General features: G+C 37.7%; 1 protein-coding gene and 1 long non-coding RNA gene across 4 annotated transcripts in view; one reads left to right on the top strand and one right to left on the bottom strand.

The window, feature by feature from the left end:
• LOC5568988 (nose resistant to fluoxetine protein 6) overlaps window positions 1-15,182 on the top strand; it is a 134,347-nt gene extending 119,165 nt beyond the window's left edge. For all 3 annotated transcript variants that reach the window (XM_021849377.1, XM_021849378.1, XM_021849379.1), the window contains exons 9-10: window positions 14,345-14,662; window positions 14,722-15,182. In XM_021849377.1, coding sequence (XP_021705069.1) covers window positions 14,345-14,662; window positions 14,722-14,847 — 444 coding nt within the window. In that variant the 3' untranslated portion in view covers window positions 14,848-15,182. The remainder of the gene's footprint in view (window positions 1-14,344; window positions 14,663-14,721) is intronic.
• On the bottom strand, window positions 11,971-13,204 carry LOC110677821. Its single transcript, XR_002501214.1, has 2 exons — window positions 13,139-13,204; window positions 11,971-13,077 (listed from the first exon to the last, which is right to left on the bottom strand). It is a non-coding gene; the product is annotated as an uncharacterized LOC110677821 (long non-coding RNA).
• Window positions 15,183-15,893: the final 711 nt, after the last annotated feature.

The following is a 15,893-nucleotide window of genomic DNA, read 5'->3' as shown; positions in this document are numbered from 1 at the left end:
ATCAGGAATTCAGCCACCGTCGGGGCCCCTGACAGACGTTACCATCTGAAGTGCCTACGTGTCGCGAAGAACCGCCAGCGCTGGGGCGTATTGCTGTGTGTGTCGTGAATTGCAGCCATTGTCTGAGCTTCCGGCAGTCGTGTTTCATTAAATTTCCAGTGCCTGAACTCAACTAGTTTGCCCCGAAAGTCCCGTAATCATCACTATGCAACTGTAATTTACTAGTAAACTTGGAATCGTCGTTCAGTCGTGATAGTACCACCAAAACATGTCCGATGTAGATATTTGCAAAGCCTGCAATCGTCCCGACCCACCGTCGAAGAAGGGAAAGAAGTCCAGCAAAGCCAAGAAAAAACTACCTGTCGAATGGATCAACTGCGACGGGTGTTCAGAGTGGTATCACACTATTTGTGTTGGCATACACCAAACATGCATGCCGGAAATCCAAAAGTACTGGTACTTTTGCGAGCGATGTGCACCAAAGGGAAATCTTGTTCTCAAATCCGAGCCAATCAACGTTGTTTCCAACAATGATCTTGAGCACTTGAAGAACGAGATCCAGGCGCTCAGTGCCAAGCTTCAAAAGCTGCAGGATGAACTCACTACCATCCAAGCTGGCACCAAAAAGCAGATGCAACGTCTTCAGAATCAAATTCAAGTGATGATTCGCACTGAAGCTAAGTGTGAGAAAAACGACAAAATTCTGAACAATATCGATCAGAAACTCGAAATCATCGAGTCCGGTGTGAAGCTAGCTGAAACGTATAGTCAAAACGTGTTTCCGTCTACCGTACAATCCTTCAAAATGGACCGACAGGTCGATATCACCTACGATTGTAATCGTCTTCGACGGAAATAAGATTCGACAGTCCGTTCTCCAAAAGTACTACGAAAGACATAAGGATTTCAGGCTTTGCAACCTTGGAATTGGTATGCCACTTGACTACCGATTCACCATGAACGTCCATCTCCAGTTTCCGTGCCCGAAATCTTGCGCTTCGAATGAAACAGAAGAAACTCGTTCGATCAGTTTTCGTCCGGCACGACAGTGTCTCAGTGCTACTACCAGGTAATCAACGATATACCCTTGTGAAGGATTCTCAGCATTTGCTCGAGTTAGTAAGATTCGCAGACAGCACAAATGATTCATCCGTTTTTTCGACGCCGAATCGACTCAGATTTCCCTTTCGTCTAACCACCACTAACTTTCCGCATGAACTACGACGACGATTCCAAAAATAATGAATATGCCACGTCCGAACATATCAAATTTGCGTATCGGCCACCTCAACGTACGAGGTTTAGAACGACACATCGACGGAATTAAGTTACTACTTAACAAACAAACATACCACTTTTTTGGAGTAACTGAAACAAAGCTGAAATCATCGGCACCAGTCGGTCCAATTCGAGTTCCCGACTATAATTTTATTAAACACTGCCTCCCACGCAATGGAGGCCGTGGAAGCAAAACGTATGGAGGAGTTGGGCTGTATGTCCGCAAAGGTGTGAAAGCAGTGCCGATACTGAAATCAGAACATGATCCGCAAATACCGAAGAATAAGCGACTCGAATACCTAGTAGTTCGCGCCGAGGTAAACGACCTCAAAGTTGGAGTAGGTGTTATATACAATCCTTCCGGGGTTAACCCACTATTCGCTCAACAATACGAGAAGCTTCTGGTTGATTTGATGGATTTCGACCTCGATCAGACCTATCTCCTGGGTGACTATAACATCAATGTAGCCTCAACGACAGCATCAGCTAATGTTGCGGCACTTCATCAAATCCACACCACTTTCGGTCTCACAGTTTTGCCCACATCCTCAACGCGTATTACCGAGAGCAGCTCTACAACAATTGACCTTATGGTAACTGACCAACCTGCTTTAATCCAGTGCTCTAGGACGTCTACTGGAAATACTATCTCCGACCACGAAGTCATCTTCTTAGTCGCCAATGTTCGTGTTCAAAATCCTCGCCCTCAACGCATTAAGGTACGTAACTTTAGGAGAATTGATCCTCAGGCGCTCCAGATCGATTTCCAAACCAGCAATCTGCATCAAATTAATAACGCAACAGATGTGAACACGAAGGCAGAACTACTCACGTCTGCACTACAGTCCCTGATGCAACATCATGCCCCCGAGACCACAATCACAGTCCGCGACCGACGAACGCCTTGGATTACTGCGGAAATCGAGCGACAGATTTCACTTAAGGACATGGCTTTTGCTCTCTATAGTAGGAATCCAAATCGAGTCAGAGGAGACGCCCAATGGCGTGACTACGTGCAGAAAAGAGATAGAACAAAAACACTAATCTTCAAGGCCAAAAAGCGTTACGCTGAGCGTAATTTTGATTGCTCTCTACCAGCTAAAAAGTTATGGTGTAACTTGCGCCGTGAAGGGATCCATAACAGTGCTAAAAACGTTTCACCCGAGGATCCTGTAGATGCTGAAGCCCTAAATCGATTCTTCTCTGAAGGTCATCTATCTCTCGCAAATCAAAATGTAACGCAACCCTTCAACGGCGTCAGAAACCATCCTCTCCCAAATGAACCAGTTGAAAATCCTAGACCAAATGCTTTCGCTTTTCGACCCACGAACGTGCGCGAGGTCGCTAACACCATATTTGAAATTCAGACGAGTGCAGTTGGCAGCGATGGTGTACCAGTAACGTTTATTAAGCTGTTGAGCCCCACTATACTCCCTGTATTAGTCAACATCTTCAACGCTATGATCGAAACCAAATGTTTTCCCTCCATCTGGAAAAAGGCAGTAGTTACCCCTATTCCCAAGAAGACATGCCCCGCCACTCCACAAGACTTTCGTCCAATTAGCGTGTTACCGTCAATTTCAAAGATGCTGGAAAAAATCCTGCTTCTGCAAATTTCTGAATACCTGAAGGAAGCAGAACCTCCACTTGTCGCTGCCAACCAATCTGGATACAGAAGAGGTTACAGTACCAGTACAGCGCTGTCTAAGGTAACACATGATATTTATGCGAACCTAGATAACGGGCGATGTACCCTGATGGTGCTAGTAGATTTTTCACTAGCATTTAACTGTGTAAAACACAAGAAGCTTGAAGACAAACTACGACGCGAATTCAATTTTTCGCCTTCTGCGATCAATTTAATATCGTCCTATCTCAGTGGAAGAAGCCAGGTTGTCCGTGTAGGAGACGACTATTCAACAGAGCTACCAGTGGAAGACGGAACGCCTCAAGGTTCGTGCCTAAGTGCGATGCTGTTCAGTCTATATATCAATAGCATAGCCGACGTAATTGAATGTGAATATCACCTATACGCCGACGACCTGCAGCTGTATGCCTCTGGACGGATTGCGGAAGTAGACGTACTAGTGGACAAAATTAACAGGGATCTTGCATCAATCGAACGCTGGTCGATTTCCAATGGACTGTTTCCCAATCCGAGAAAAACGCAGGCCATCATCTTTTCACGCAACGGCACCATCGCCCCGAACAACAGCATCTCCTTCTGTTCGCAACCCATCCAGCTTTCCAGTAGCGTGAAAAATCTCGGCCTGAAATTGGACAGCAACCTCTGTTGGACTGAACAAGTCAACGATGTTACTAGGAACGTCTATAATACACTTCGCACGTTTAGACGTTTTTCGAGCATTTTGTCTACCGAAACCCGCAGAAAGCTGGTTGTAGCAGTAATTGGACCTCTCTTCATGTACTGCGATACGGTATACTACCCTGGCCTCTCTGTTGGTCAAAAGCAACAATTAAACCGAGCGTTTAAATCAGCAGTCAGATTTGTGTTCAATCTGAAAAGACGCGACACGACTGCTACTTTCCGGAATTCCGTATTTGGACGAGACCTCGATGCGAACTATCACCACCGGACCTGTTGTCTCTTGAGAAAAGGGTACCATAGTGAACTACCCAGTTACCTCCTGCAACATCTGCGAAGAGGACGAATGGACAGGACACTTTCATTCGTTGTGCCAGCCCATACAACAGCTTCCGGGAAAAGTATACTGATATACGGGGCACAATGCTGGAATCGATTGGCAGTAGCAACCAGAAGATCCCCTACGATGACATCCTTCAAAGCTGCTCTGGACGCTGAGCATACTCGACAGTGACTAAGTTACTTGTTAGAAATTAAGATGTGATTCTTTGATTAACTGTCCGCTGTTAATTTTTCTTATTTGTATCTTCACTTCCTTGACTTGAATAATGGTTGTTACCAATAAGTTTACGTGATGTTAACAATAAAATTACAATAGACCATTTCCGTGAAAAAATTTTATTCGCTCATAAGCTTCCTATCAATTTACTGATCAAACTTTCCCAAGTAACCCATATGTTTTGAAGCCTCTAACTATTGAAAAACAATGAAAAACTGGCGGCACGCCATATCACCCCACGGTCTCCAACATTTTTGTTTATGCTGGAAACCCTCTTGACCCCCTGTTCCCCCCTGAATTTACCACGAACGTTGTGGTGAATATTATCAGCTGACTGTCAAATATTTTTGTTTTTATTTATATCTTCATTAATTGTTATTGTTAATGTCCGGATAGCTCCCGTCTAGTGCACAACCAGTGTTTCATCGGCGGTCATCGATTTTAAGACCAGCTACGAGTACATTGGCACGATTGGCACCAAGATTGAAGAACTGAAACATCCGTCCGAAGTGTCTCAGAGCTTTAACGTCTCTGAAAGTACTGCTGCGATAAATCACAACATTGCCCGTGGAACACCGCGTACTGGATCAAGAGCAGCAGGAAACATTACAAAAAAGGACAACGTAAAACAATGATTGTTTTTATTGAAGAATTATTCTTCAACTTTCCAGTTATATGCTTGGAACGCTTGGAACAGACGACATGCTGCATGAATGGAATTCGAACAGTTTCCGGAACGCTTTGGTATCCATCGACTCTTGCGAATGTTTGTGTTGTATTGTGCGGAACTTGAAGTTGAAAGCCAAAGGTAGGTTTTGATCCAGTATCGATACATCCGAAGACAAAACTTTAAGAGACAAGTGTTATTAAGATAAGTATTCATTATTTATGCCTAAAGGAAAGAGATTACAGTGACTGAGGATGCATTCTAAGTGAAAAGCTCTTCTCACGTATAGTCACTATATTTAGCAGGGCTGGTAACATGTCTCTTATTAGGGACTAGGTGTCTATTTTAATAAAAGTCGCTAAAAAGTATAGTTTTAATGGAAGGTTATTTTGACCTTCCATCAAAAATATACCAATAGTGTCTACCATTTTCTTTCATTATTGAGGTTCATTCAGATATTTCCTAAGGCCAAAACAGGTCACTTTAAACCCCTAACCACTCCCTCGTACACTTTTTGTATAAATGTTCTGCAAATTTTGTATGAGCCGTAACATCATGAGTATAGCCAACCAACCACTCCATTCAGTGTTATAAAATTTTTAAATGTACCCTTATCCTTGCAGCAAACCTTGATGTAATTTCGTCGCAGTTTCCTGGGGAAAAAGCTTCATAAATTTTTCTAGTAATTTCTCCAGAGATTTCATCTAGAATACTTTCAGGAGCTCCTTCAGGGATCTCTACAAAAATTGTTCTAGTCATTTTTGCCAGAATTTAAAGCAGAAAATTTTCAAATGATGTTTAGAGGAATTCCTTCAGGAAATCCTTGAGCACTTCAACGCTATTACCTACCTCCAGTATTTTCCTTGGGTATTACTTTGGATGTTTTTCTAAGACTATCCTAGGATTTCCTCCAATATTTTTTCCACCAACCCTTCGACCGAATTCTTTAGTTGTTGTTTTAGGGAATCAATCCACAAAGTTTTCGAAAGAAGCGGAGGGATTTTTACAAGAAACTTTTGGATTAATTCTACGAGTGGCGTGAGGTGACAATTGTCGGTGTCGTATAGCGAGGTGACAATTCTCGACTCGAGTGAAGTGACTCTCCATTTGATTTGTACGGCGAGTCACTTCACTCGAGTCGAGAATTGTCACCTCGCTATACGACACCGACGCCACTCGTAGAATTTTCCTCCGCGTGTTTATATGAATTCCATTCCATATCCAAGTTTTCTCTCAGAAATCCACATTTCCTTGAGAGGTTACACGAGGAAGTTAAGAACTCTTCCAGGAAATTTCCAATAAATTCAACTTGAGATTCATCATAAAGCTATTCTGACGGAGGGTAAGTATTTCGCGCCAGTACATCATCCAAGTAGTAATCTTGTAATTATTCCAAACATGTCTATAACACGTTGAAAAACTAATCATGGATTCTTCCAAGGTTAATTTAAGGCTCCACGCCAGTTCATACTATATATATATATATAGTACCTGAATCCTCCTTTAATTTCTATACAAATTTCTTTAGGGATTTTGCCCGATGTTTTTCGAGGAATTCCTATAGAAAATCCAGCGAGATATTATTCCGAGAAACGATTGATTTATTTTTTTTTTTAATTATCTTAGCAATTTATCTAGAATATCTTCTAAAACTTTCTTAAAAGTCCAGGAGTTCTTTCAGAAATCCTTGTTTATTAAGGAACTATAGAATTCACACGAATTTCATCAGATTGCTTTAGGATTGATTGTTAGTTATTATAACGAGTTTAAGTGATGGTTTTAGTTTCTATTTTTATCTTCCTACTGTATTTAGTAATAATAAATACAGTCAGATATTTTTTATGGAAGATACGTACCGCGTAAGTTCAAAACTCGGTTCAACTGTGTAGCGAAATATGAAAAATAATTTTTGTTTTTTAGTAGTTACTTTTTCTTTCAAGAATCTGTTCTTACAGAAGTTCTTCCAAGATAATTCCCAAGAATGTTTTGCAAAGTTCCTACGCTGATTTCTCCAATCAGTTTCATACGAATTCCTTCTGGAATTAACTCTTCCAGGCATTATTAGTAGAAAACAATTAAGATCTTTTTTTTATAAATTCATCTAGCAATTCGACCAGTGATTCATCAATATTTTTTTCTAGAAATGTTTCATTTAATCCATGAATTACTACTCCTTCACGTCTTCTAAACAATTCTCTAGTAATTTTCTAAGTAAAACCTCCATGGATTCATCAAAATTTCATTTCAAATTTCACATTAGCAAATACTACAGCAATTATTTCGAAAATTTCTACACAGTATTTTCTTTATGGACTCTTTTCGATATTTTACAAAGAATGCCTCCAGAAAAATCCTGGAAGATTTTATGCAGGTATTCAATTGATTATTTTCCATTAATTATTTTAGCAATTTATCTAGAGAAACCTTCAAGACTTTCTCTTTTCAGAGATCGTCGCAAGAGAATTTCATCAATTTCTAGAAGATTTGTTATAGCGATACGTTCAGGGATTTTGCCAATAATGTGTTAAAAATGACTTTACGATTCCCTGGAAAAGTCCTGAATAGTTTCTTAGAAAATTTTTTTGAAGAATGTCTCAAAGAATGTCTGCAAGAGTGCAAGACTTTCTGAATAAATCCTTGGTGAAATCCTATGGCTCACACTTTGACAAAAATGTCAGCTTCCGCGAATCTCTCCTATAATGGATCACTACTTACGACCTTCTGTGTTGAACGATGGGTTTCACAGTTTGAAAAATAATGCTAGGGAGCCGGATCCTATTCTTGGCACTTTTGTTTCACTTCGGCAATGGGTTTTGTTTTAGAGCAACAAAGCTCATATTTGGCTACAATGTGCGTCGTACTGATGCGCTTCTTATTGCAAAGTTTCAGACATTTCGGCCGAGAAAACCCCCCATGCCAAAGTGAATCATGGAAGTATTCAAGTGGTTCTGCACCCTATATAGGGGAGGCTATACCATTGACTCGGTCACGTTTACTGCACTGCTCAGTGATTTTAGTATACTTAAATTTTCGTAGATTTAAAATCGTTGGCAGGCCAGGATTAGGGGGGGGGGGGGTGCCAAGGCACTATGGGCCAGAAATCAAAATTTCGCGACAAAAGTCCAAAAACCTTTTATTAATAAAATTAATAATTGAGATGAATTTCTCATTATTGAGAACATGTGTAACTGTATACCAACTATCTTATTTGATTAATTACATTATTTCATTGCACTTTATGGGGCTCAATATTGTCTATAATGTAAAACTTGAATTTCACCCTATCTTAAGAAAATTTGGTTTGAGGGGGAAAATGGCAAGAAAAATTATTGTGAGTAAATTTTTGGAAAGCAAATTAAGTGCATTTTACATGTCTGGTATAAAAATAATGTTAATTTTAAATTGAAGCATTGATTTTACAATGTACCAGTAATATTCACTATATTTTTACTATTTCACCTTAAAAGTTATGGTATTCCACCGTATTCGACTTGCAACCATTATGAAGTGGAAGCCTAGACTCCACTCTTTCATGTGCTACCAAAATTTTTTGCATATATTTGCGGATGGCCGAGATACATCGGTTTAAGTACATGCGATAATTTGGTTGATTTGTTAACCTCATATTTTTAACTTTGCTGCTGTTCATACAATCACAAATTTAATAAGTTTGATTGGTATAAAACAACTCAAGCAGTCATAATCCACTACTTTTGAGTAAATTTCCGTTCGTGAGCTAGGTGACATCCAGTGAGTCGGTTGAAAAATTACAAAAAATAATAATTTTGCTAATATTCTTTGAGGCCATGATTTATAAGGTATGATAAGACCATAACAGAGGAATCTGTTTGAGGTTCGCGATATAGGGACTAATGCGTGGTTTTTGGACAACATTCAGGTAAAAATACTAGATTTTTGAAGAAATATGAGACGGCTGAGATTGTTTTGTGTCTATGTTTTTTTTTTGTTCAAATCGCAGTGGCTTAAATTGAATATAGACAGTAGAAATTTTCTAAATACTATCATACAAACTCTGCTTATTATTTTTCAAACAGGATTAAAAAAATGGTATAATATTTTACAAAATTTATGAAAATTAAGTAGAAACATCGATAACTTGCCCGTTTTAAGTTTGATGGTTCACATAGAGTGAATAGATTTGCCCTCATAGATTATAAAAGAATTAGGCAACCTCCTGTACTATCTTCCCAAACTACGTTGGATTATCAGAAAAATACAGTACAAAATAATGAAAGAAAAGAATAATAAAAAAGACAGCACCAAATGGCCAGGTCAATGGCCATCAACGAAGAACGTTAAAAAATCGTTTTAATCCTTTTAAATTCCTACCAGAAATATCGGCTATTTAAGCGTAATGTTGTCGGGAGAATGTTACTAGTTTAATCAGATAAACTATTCATTTGTACATAAAACAATCATCTTATTCCGGCGAAAGGAAATGAAGATTTTTAATTCTACTTGAGATCTGGACAAAAAATCACGTTTCTTATATAAGAGCTTGCTGCACGTAATCATATAATGAATTTCATAAGCTTGTGTAAACCAGATGTTTTGATGTTTTAACATATCAAGTTAGGCCTCCAATACAGCTTGAATATTTCTGAAAATAATAATTTGAAAGTGATTTTGATTGAAACGTTTCAAACAATTTGAATGGTCACATTTTAAATCAGCATAGCATCTACAAATATGTAATTCATATTATATTGTTCCATTTTGAACCATGCCTATATAACTCTCTGATGATTGTATGGCTTTTTCATAGGTTATGTACAGTAACAATATTGCGTTAGAAAATTTCAATAGTAAATTAAATACAAATGTAAGGTGAAAAACCAATAAATACATCAAATAAACAGTTGTCAATGCATTCCAAACAACTATGATAACTATGATCACATTTTTCATGCTTTTTTACTACAGTAAAACCTCCGTGAGTCGATATTGAAGGGACCATCGACTCATGGAAATATCGAGTCATGGAACACCTATTCTTTGGAAAGCTGTTTGAAGGGAGCATCATAGTAACCATGAGTTTATGTTTTTAGTATGGTTCCATGAGTCGATATCGAGTGGAGGGATGACTGTATTCAGAGAAGCTTAACAGTGTATCTTCAAAATACTTTCAAATGTTTGAAACATATCTTTGAAAATACACTATTTATTTTGTAAAATGATTTATGAGCGAATATCAAATAATAATGCCTATATTTACATATTTTCCCAAATACTCATAATCTTTACAAATATTCTCAATTCAATTCAAAATGAATCTTAGTCATTCCAAACACGACATTTGCATGCTTCCTTAAGTTTGTATTACTTTTAGATTATTTTTTGTTCATTTTGGAAGTGTTTGGAATTTTGTCGCGAAATTTTGTTTTCTGGCCCATAGTGCAAGGGGGCAAAAAAATAAATAAATTAACTTTGGTCTAAAGTTAATCTGAATGCACAATATTCTATCAAACACATCTAAAATTCTACAGAAAATTCGATGTTTCCATATTCTGATGTACTCTTTTTTATTTGCGTGTCAGATTTTTTAAAGGTTTTGTTTAGATATTGCCTTTTTTACCAAAAGCTTAGAATTCACCAGTATTTTGGCTCATGCCCAAATAATTTGTTTAAATATTGTAATTTTCATTAAGGGCTCTGAATTTACCATAAATTTTATCCAAATCTAAAGAATATAAATATAATTATATTTCTTCGATCCTCAAATTACTAGCCCAAATGGATAGATAGATTATCGATGTAATTTTGCTATAGTATTCGCAAGATTTCGGTTCGTGGGTTATTTACAAAGACCATAGTTTCATCTGCATATGGTCTAAGTGTGCATGGTTCTTCACAACTGTTAATAGGGGTGATCGGGGCAATATGGGCCGCCTAAGGAATACGTCATGGAATGCATAAAAAACAGCAAAAATATGGTTTAAATGCAAGTGATTTTATAAAATGCTATCTTCCATGTTACGTCTATAATTAATGTTAACATCAACATGAAAATTATTTTAGGAACTTTTTGGAAAACCATGTTTTTCTACGGGGTGGTTGGTGACCTATGGGGCATTTTGAGCCACCCTACGGGGCAGTATGAGCCACCTCATTCAATCGAATGATTTTTATTTAAAACAGTATAGAGAAGAGTTAGTGATGAAGGGTACATTATTGGAAAGGAAACTGTATCAGCTTTGCTTGAAATTATTGATTCTAGCGGTTTATTTGTTAAAGATACATAATACATAGTAAACAGACCATGTTATACTAGTACTAAATTGCGATACTTGATTCAACGTATTTTCTAGCAAAGTGTTCCACTTGTAATGGTACATAAAGATGACTATGCTGGAAAAAAATAATCTGGTATATTTAGGCAATGCATTTTTATGTTCAAAACATCGTTTGTTTTGCTTAAATCTAAGTGGCTCATTTGGCCCCGCCCCTTCATCTTGAAAATAATAAATTGTTTTACAATGTATTGGTAAAATTTACCAGAATAATAAATATATTTGTCTCATAGGCTTCATTGAAAACTGCCAAAATTATAAGCTTTTCATGACGAAGGACAAATTTGTACATTTTTTGTAAATATCTTGAGTGTTTAAACGAATATTTTTACGGTTTTTATTGTGGTGGCTATTTGAAGCATCCTTTAGCAGGTCATAATGACACTAGACATTAAAACACTGTTTTTGAGATCCTTGCCCCGTATGTTCATATTGCCCCTATCTGGAACATCAAAATTATAAAACAAGAGACTAAGTTTTGAGCCTTGAGGAAGGCTAAAATAGCTAATTCAAGTATTTTAGTTGTCAGTTGGACCAAGAGAGAAGCTCATGCACTTTTCTGAAAACAGTTCCTCCTTATTCGCAAAAGTTAGTTGAATATCAGATGAAAGTAACGCTAGACAATCGTTCGTTTCTTTAAACTTGAAAAAAAAATCTGCGCAACAAATTTAATAGTTAATTAATAACGACTGTCATTCAAGTTCAATAAAAAAAAAAATTAAATATGAAATAAAAAAAAACATTTATATAATCTTGGCTATTGTTATTCAAATCTCTATGAACCATCTAGTCTTGATTTCAACTAATATATTTTTCATTTTGGATTTGATTGAGAACGATTCAGTCAAAATTTTATCTCATCTTCATTATGTGCGAACTTTCAAGTATTTTATACGGTGATTTATTTTACGCAATATTCACGATGTGAGTATAGTATAGTGAAAATTCGAGAAATATAATATTTTTCTGGAGTTTTCCGGCTATTTTATTGACGCAATACTACACTTTCATGTATCGGGCTCATTTTGTACCAAGGACCCCGTCTAAGGATTTGACCCGGGCCCCACGAAGCCTAAATCCGGCACTGATCGTTGGCGCATTTCTTAGTTTTACATTAGTTTATCCAGTTTTTCCATGCAATCCTTGAAGTTTTCGTAGGTGGCTCATATTGCCCCGATCACCTCTATAGCTTACGCGTAACAAGCTGGATGCCAAATTACCATCAAAATTTGTAGACCAAGCTCTTCTCAACAATCGAACAGCTTTTTGATCCAGGCCAGGCACCGGAACTTATCCGGGATGTAGAACGGTTCGAACACGTATGGAAAGGGGTGTCCCCATCGAACTACGATTCCCACCTGATCAGGGTCATGTCGTTGACAACTCGCAGAACATCTAGCGTCCGTTGGCTTCGTTTCGGTGCTCGTGGTACCACCACTTTCAACTCAGGCGTATGCGCACAGTATGCCTCGGGACTCTGCCAGTAAGTCCTATCATCCACCACTCCGCAAGAAGCCCGGAACGTTTCACATTCGAAAATATTTTCGCTCCTGTATCGGTACATCCAGAATATGATCAATCTCCGGGAAGATATTGTTCGCAAAATGCATTCCAGCCGCTCCGGTAGTGGCTGGTCGCAAACCCGACAAATCCTTGTCCACACAGCGGCGAGTTGAAAAAACGCATTCCTTGTCGTACTTTTGCTGCAGTTTTATCGACCGGCGGAACACATCACCAACGCCGAACTGTCCAGTTACGAGACAATGTCCATCGCGTTGTCAGTACCCTGGAGCTTGTTTTCTTGGTGTTACCCTCTCCATCGGGGCAGGGTCTTCCGGCCTGTGAAGATGCTCGCGTTGTGGCCTCTATTGAAACCGCCGTCTTCTAGACTAATGCAGGACCGTTAATTTTCAGCAGGTTTGTATCTCACGATTCCCTGTGAATGAAAAACACAACATGTCATGGTGATCAACACAAAACGTTCAGACTTTTCATACAGAAAGAGCCAGCTATCAAACCTGGAACCCTACAGACCGGGCTCATTGATACGCGGGCTGGGATTAACTTACCTTTCGAGATGATTTGATCCGAGAAGATTTATGCCTGATTACACCCGGGATGGCAGGGAAAAAAACAAAGTACCGCTTCTTGTGATTCCAAATGTTATTTCGCATTTTCTTTTTGACGTTTCAAAACGTAAATAACAGCTGAGCATAGGGTTATCAGTTTCTACGGTTTTCACCATTTATCTGGGGTGGTGAAAAATGAAGTCACCACGCTTAGGGTTACCATTTTTGTTCCGCATGGCTCAAAAAGTGGTGAAATCGTCATTTTTCGAAAATTTATTAAAAATTCAAGAATACATAAAAAGAAAAGAAAAACACAAAAATGTTAGTTTGAAAATATTATCTTTCGAGAAAAAATACAAAACAGGGGTGTTAGGTCTGACGGAAATGGTCTATTACAATTACAATTACAATTACAATTACAATTAAAAGATGTGAAAGTCATAGAAAAAGAGTGATAAATTGCCTTTTACAAATCCACATATTTTCAACAGCGGTTTTTATTTGGTTAAGTGCTTAGGTGTACGGATTTCGGTCCCATACAGTATAGAATATTTATCTTGATTGTTATTTTGCGAATTAAATTATTGGTTGTTGGGCCCAATACCACCCCTTCAAAGAATGAGAATGAGTCCATTTTTTGGGTCGAGTTGTTCAAAACAGTCGCTTGGTCAAGTAATTAGCGAAAGAGAAATCGATCATTGCAATTACGCCCTTATGATACTGCACGCGTTTGTTGATTAAATGCACCACTTGCACATGTATTATTCGTGAACGTATTTTTGGATTTAGAAGAATATTTTCAATCAAATTACAAAAGTTATTTAAAAATCAATCAAAACATACGCATTTTGGCCCAATCTCACCCCCGGCGATGGTACTAAATGATGGGAGATTAGATAGAATCGTAATCAATTGAGAAAGGAGAACAGTGTATTATCCTATTTTTAAAACTAGCGATTTTTAGAACAGCATATTGCATACGAATGGGACCGGCTATTGTACCCACGACCTTCTGTTTTCCAAGCAGAAGCAGCTGTGGTTATGCTTGTCTGGGCTGCAAACTTCTCTATTGCCATAAAACCGATTTATTAAACCCATTTATTTTTTACTAATACACCACTTTTATATTTCTAGCTTGTTGTGATTTCAGGATGGACTGCATCGGTAGTCATGATGTTATATTTACTGTTTGGTTTGTTTAATACGACACTAACTCAACTAGCAGCAGCGGCATACAGTTCACTCAGTCATACAGCGTGGGCTATGTCTTGTGCCTGGGTCATCATTGCCTGTTCGACAGGTCACGGTGGATGGGTGAATAATCTTCTATCTGCACCACTTCTATATCCATTTTCTAGGGTAACGTACTGTGCGTACTTAGTGCATCCAATAGTGAATAGGATATATGCCATGGAATCTGATTCACCTATTCACATGTCGCCGAACAGCTTAGTAAGTATTTTATAGTCAAAAATAGTATATTAATTAATCTAATTGTGACATCTTTGCAGACAACCTTATATCTAGGACAAGTAGTGTCATCTTACGTATTAGCATTTTTGATTTCGTTATCGTTCGAAGCACCTGTGGTTACGATGCTAAGAATATTATCACCTAACAGGAAGAGACAGATATAACACCCACATTGAAAATATTTTCTAAGATATGCTTTTCACATCCCTCTCACTCATCAATCCTTGTTTGTATTCAAATATTTATGTGCAACATTCCTATGCTAGGTAAATAGAGATTAGGTGCATATACTAAAGGTGAACAAAAGTTGAGTAGATAGTTAACTAAGCGCCTCTGTGTTCTGAATTTTCTTGTTATGCGAATCCAAGCGAATCTAAGAGAGATATCGAAAAATGCTCAATGATTGAATAAGTATTTGTAAGCACACACACAATGACATTTGACTGATGCTATTAAATTATATGACGAAACAAAACAAAAATAAATGAACAAACGACAATCTTGCGTTTTTAGTGCTATCACAGACCATAACATAATTTACTAAATTAGATGTTGCTGAATCGTTTGCAGTTTTCAAAAATATCATAGCGCGTCGAGTTCTTAAGATATTGACTGTTGAACATGAAAAAAATACTATTCCAGCCAACTTGCATGCAAGTTTGCCAGCTTGTATGCCAATTTATTCGCTTAATTTGCCACAGAATACATACTTCATGTGTATTACAATTATTATCAACAGAGTTCATAATGCTTTCGATGCTCAAAAGTTAATTTTTCATGGTTTCGTAAAGTATTGTATTTTGCCATATAAAAGAAATGAAGAATTTTGTATGGAGGCTGCAAGCATGCTATAAAAATCAATTTAAACTAAATTTTATAGAGCAATTTCAACCCAAAATATCTGAAATGAGAGATAAAGTCATGTCTTGCATGCTTGGTGGATTAAAACACAAAAAAAAAGCTTGATAAATCATACCTTAAATTTCATGTACCTTGAAACGGGGTAACTTTGATAGTGCGGGACTCATCACATGCAAAACGAAATAAGATAATATCTGTCAATCAGTTAAGCAAAACGAATGCAAAAGTAAATTATATTACAATGACTTTTCATGTCAGAGCTATTTTCATGTGAATCAAGAACATTTGAGATATAATATACGAATATTAATTATTGATGCAACTTTATCAATTTCGAAAGGTTTACGTT

This window comes from Aedes aegypti, chromosome 3, assembly GCF_002204515.2.
Source record: "Aedes aegypti strain LVP_AGWG chromosome 3, AaegL5.0 Primary Assembly, whole genome shotgun sequence".
Taxonomy (NCBI): Eukaryota; Metazoa; Arthropoda; class Insecta; order Diptera; family Culicidae; genus Aedes; species Aedes aegypti.
This window is presented reverse-complemented; position numbering and strand designations above follow the sequence as displayed.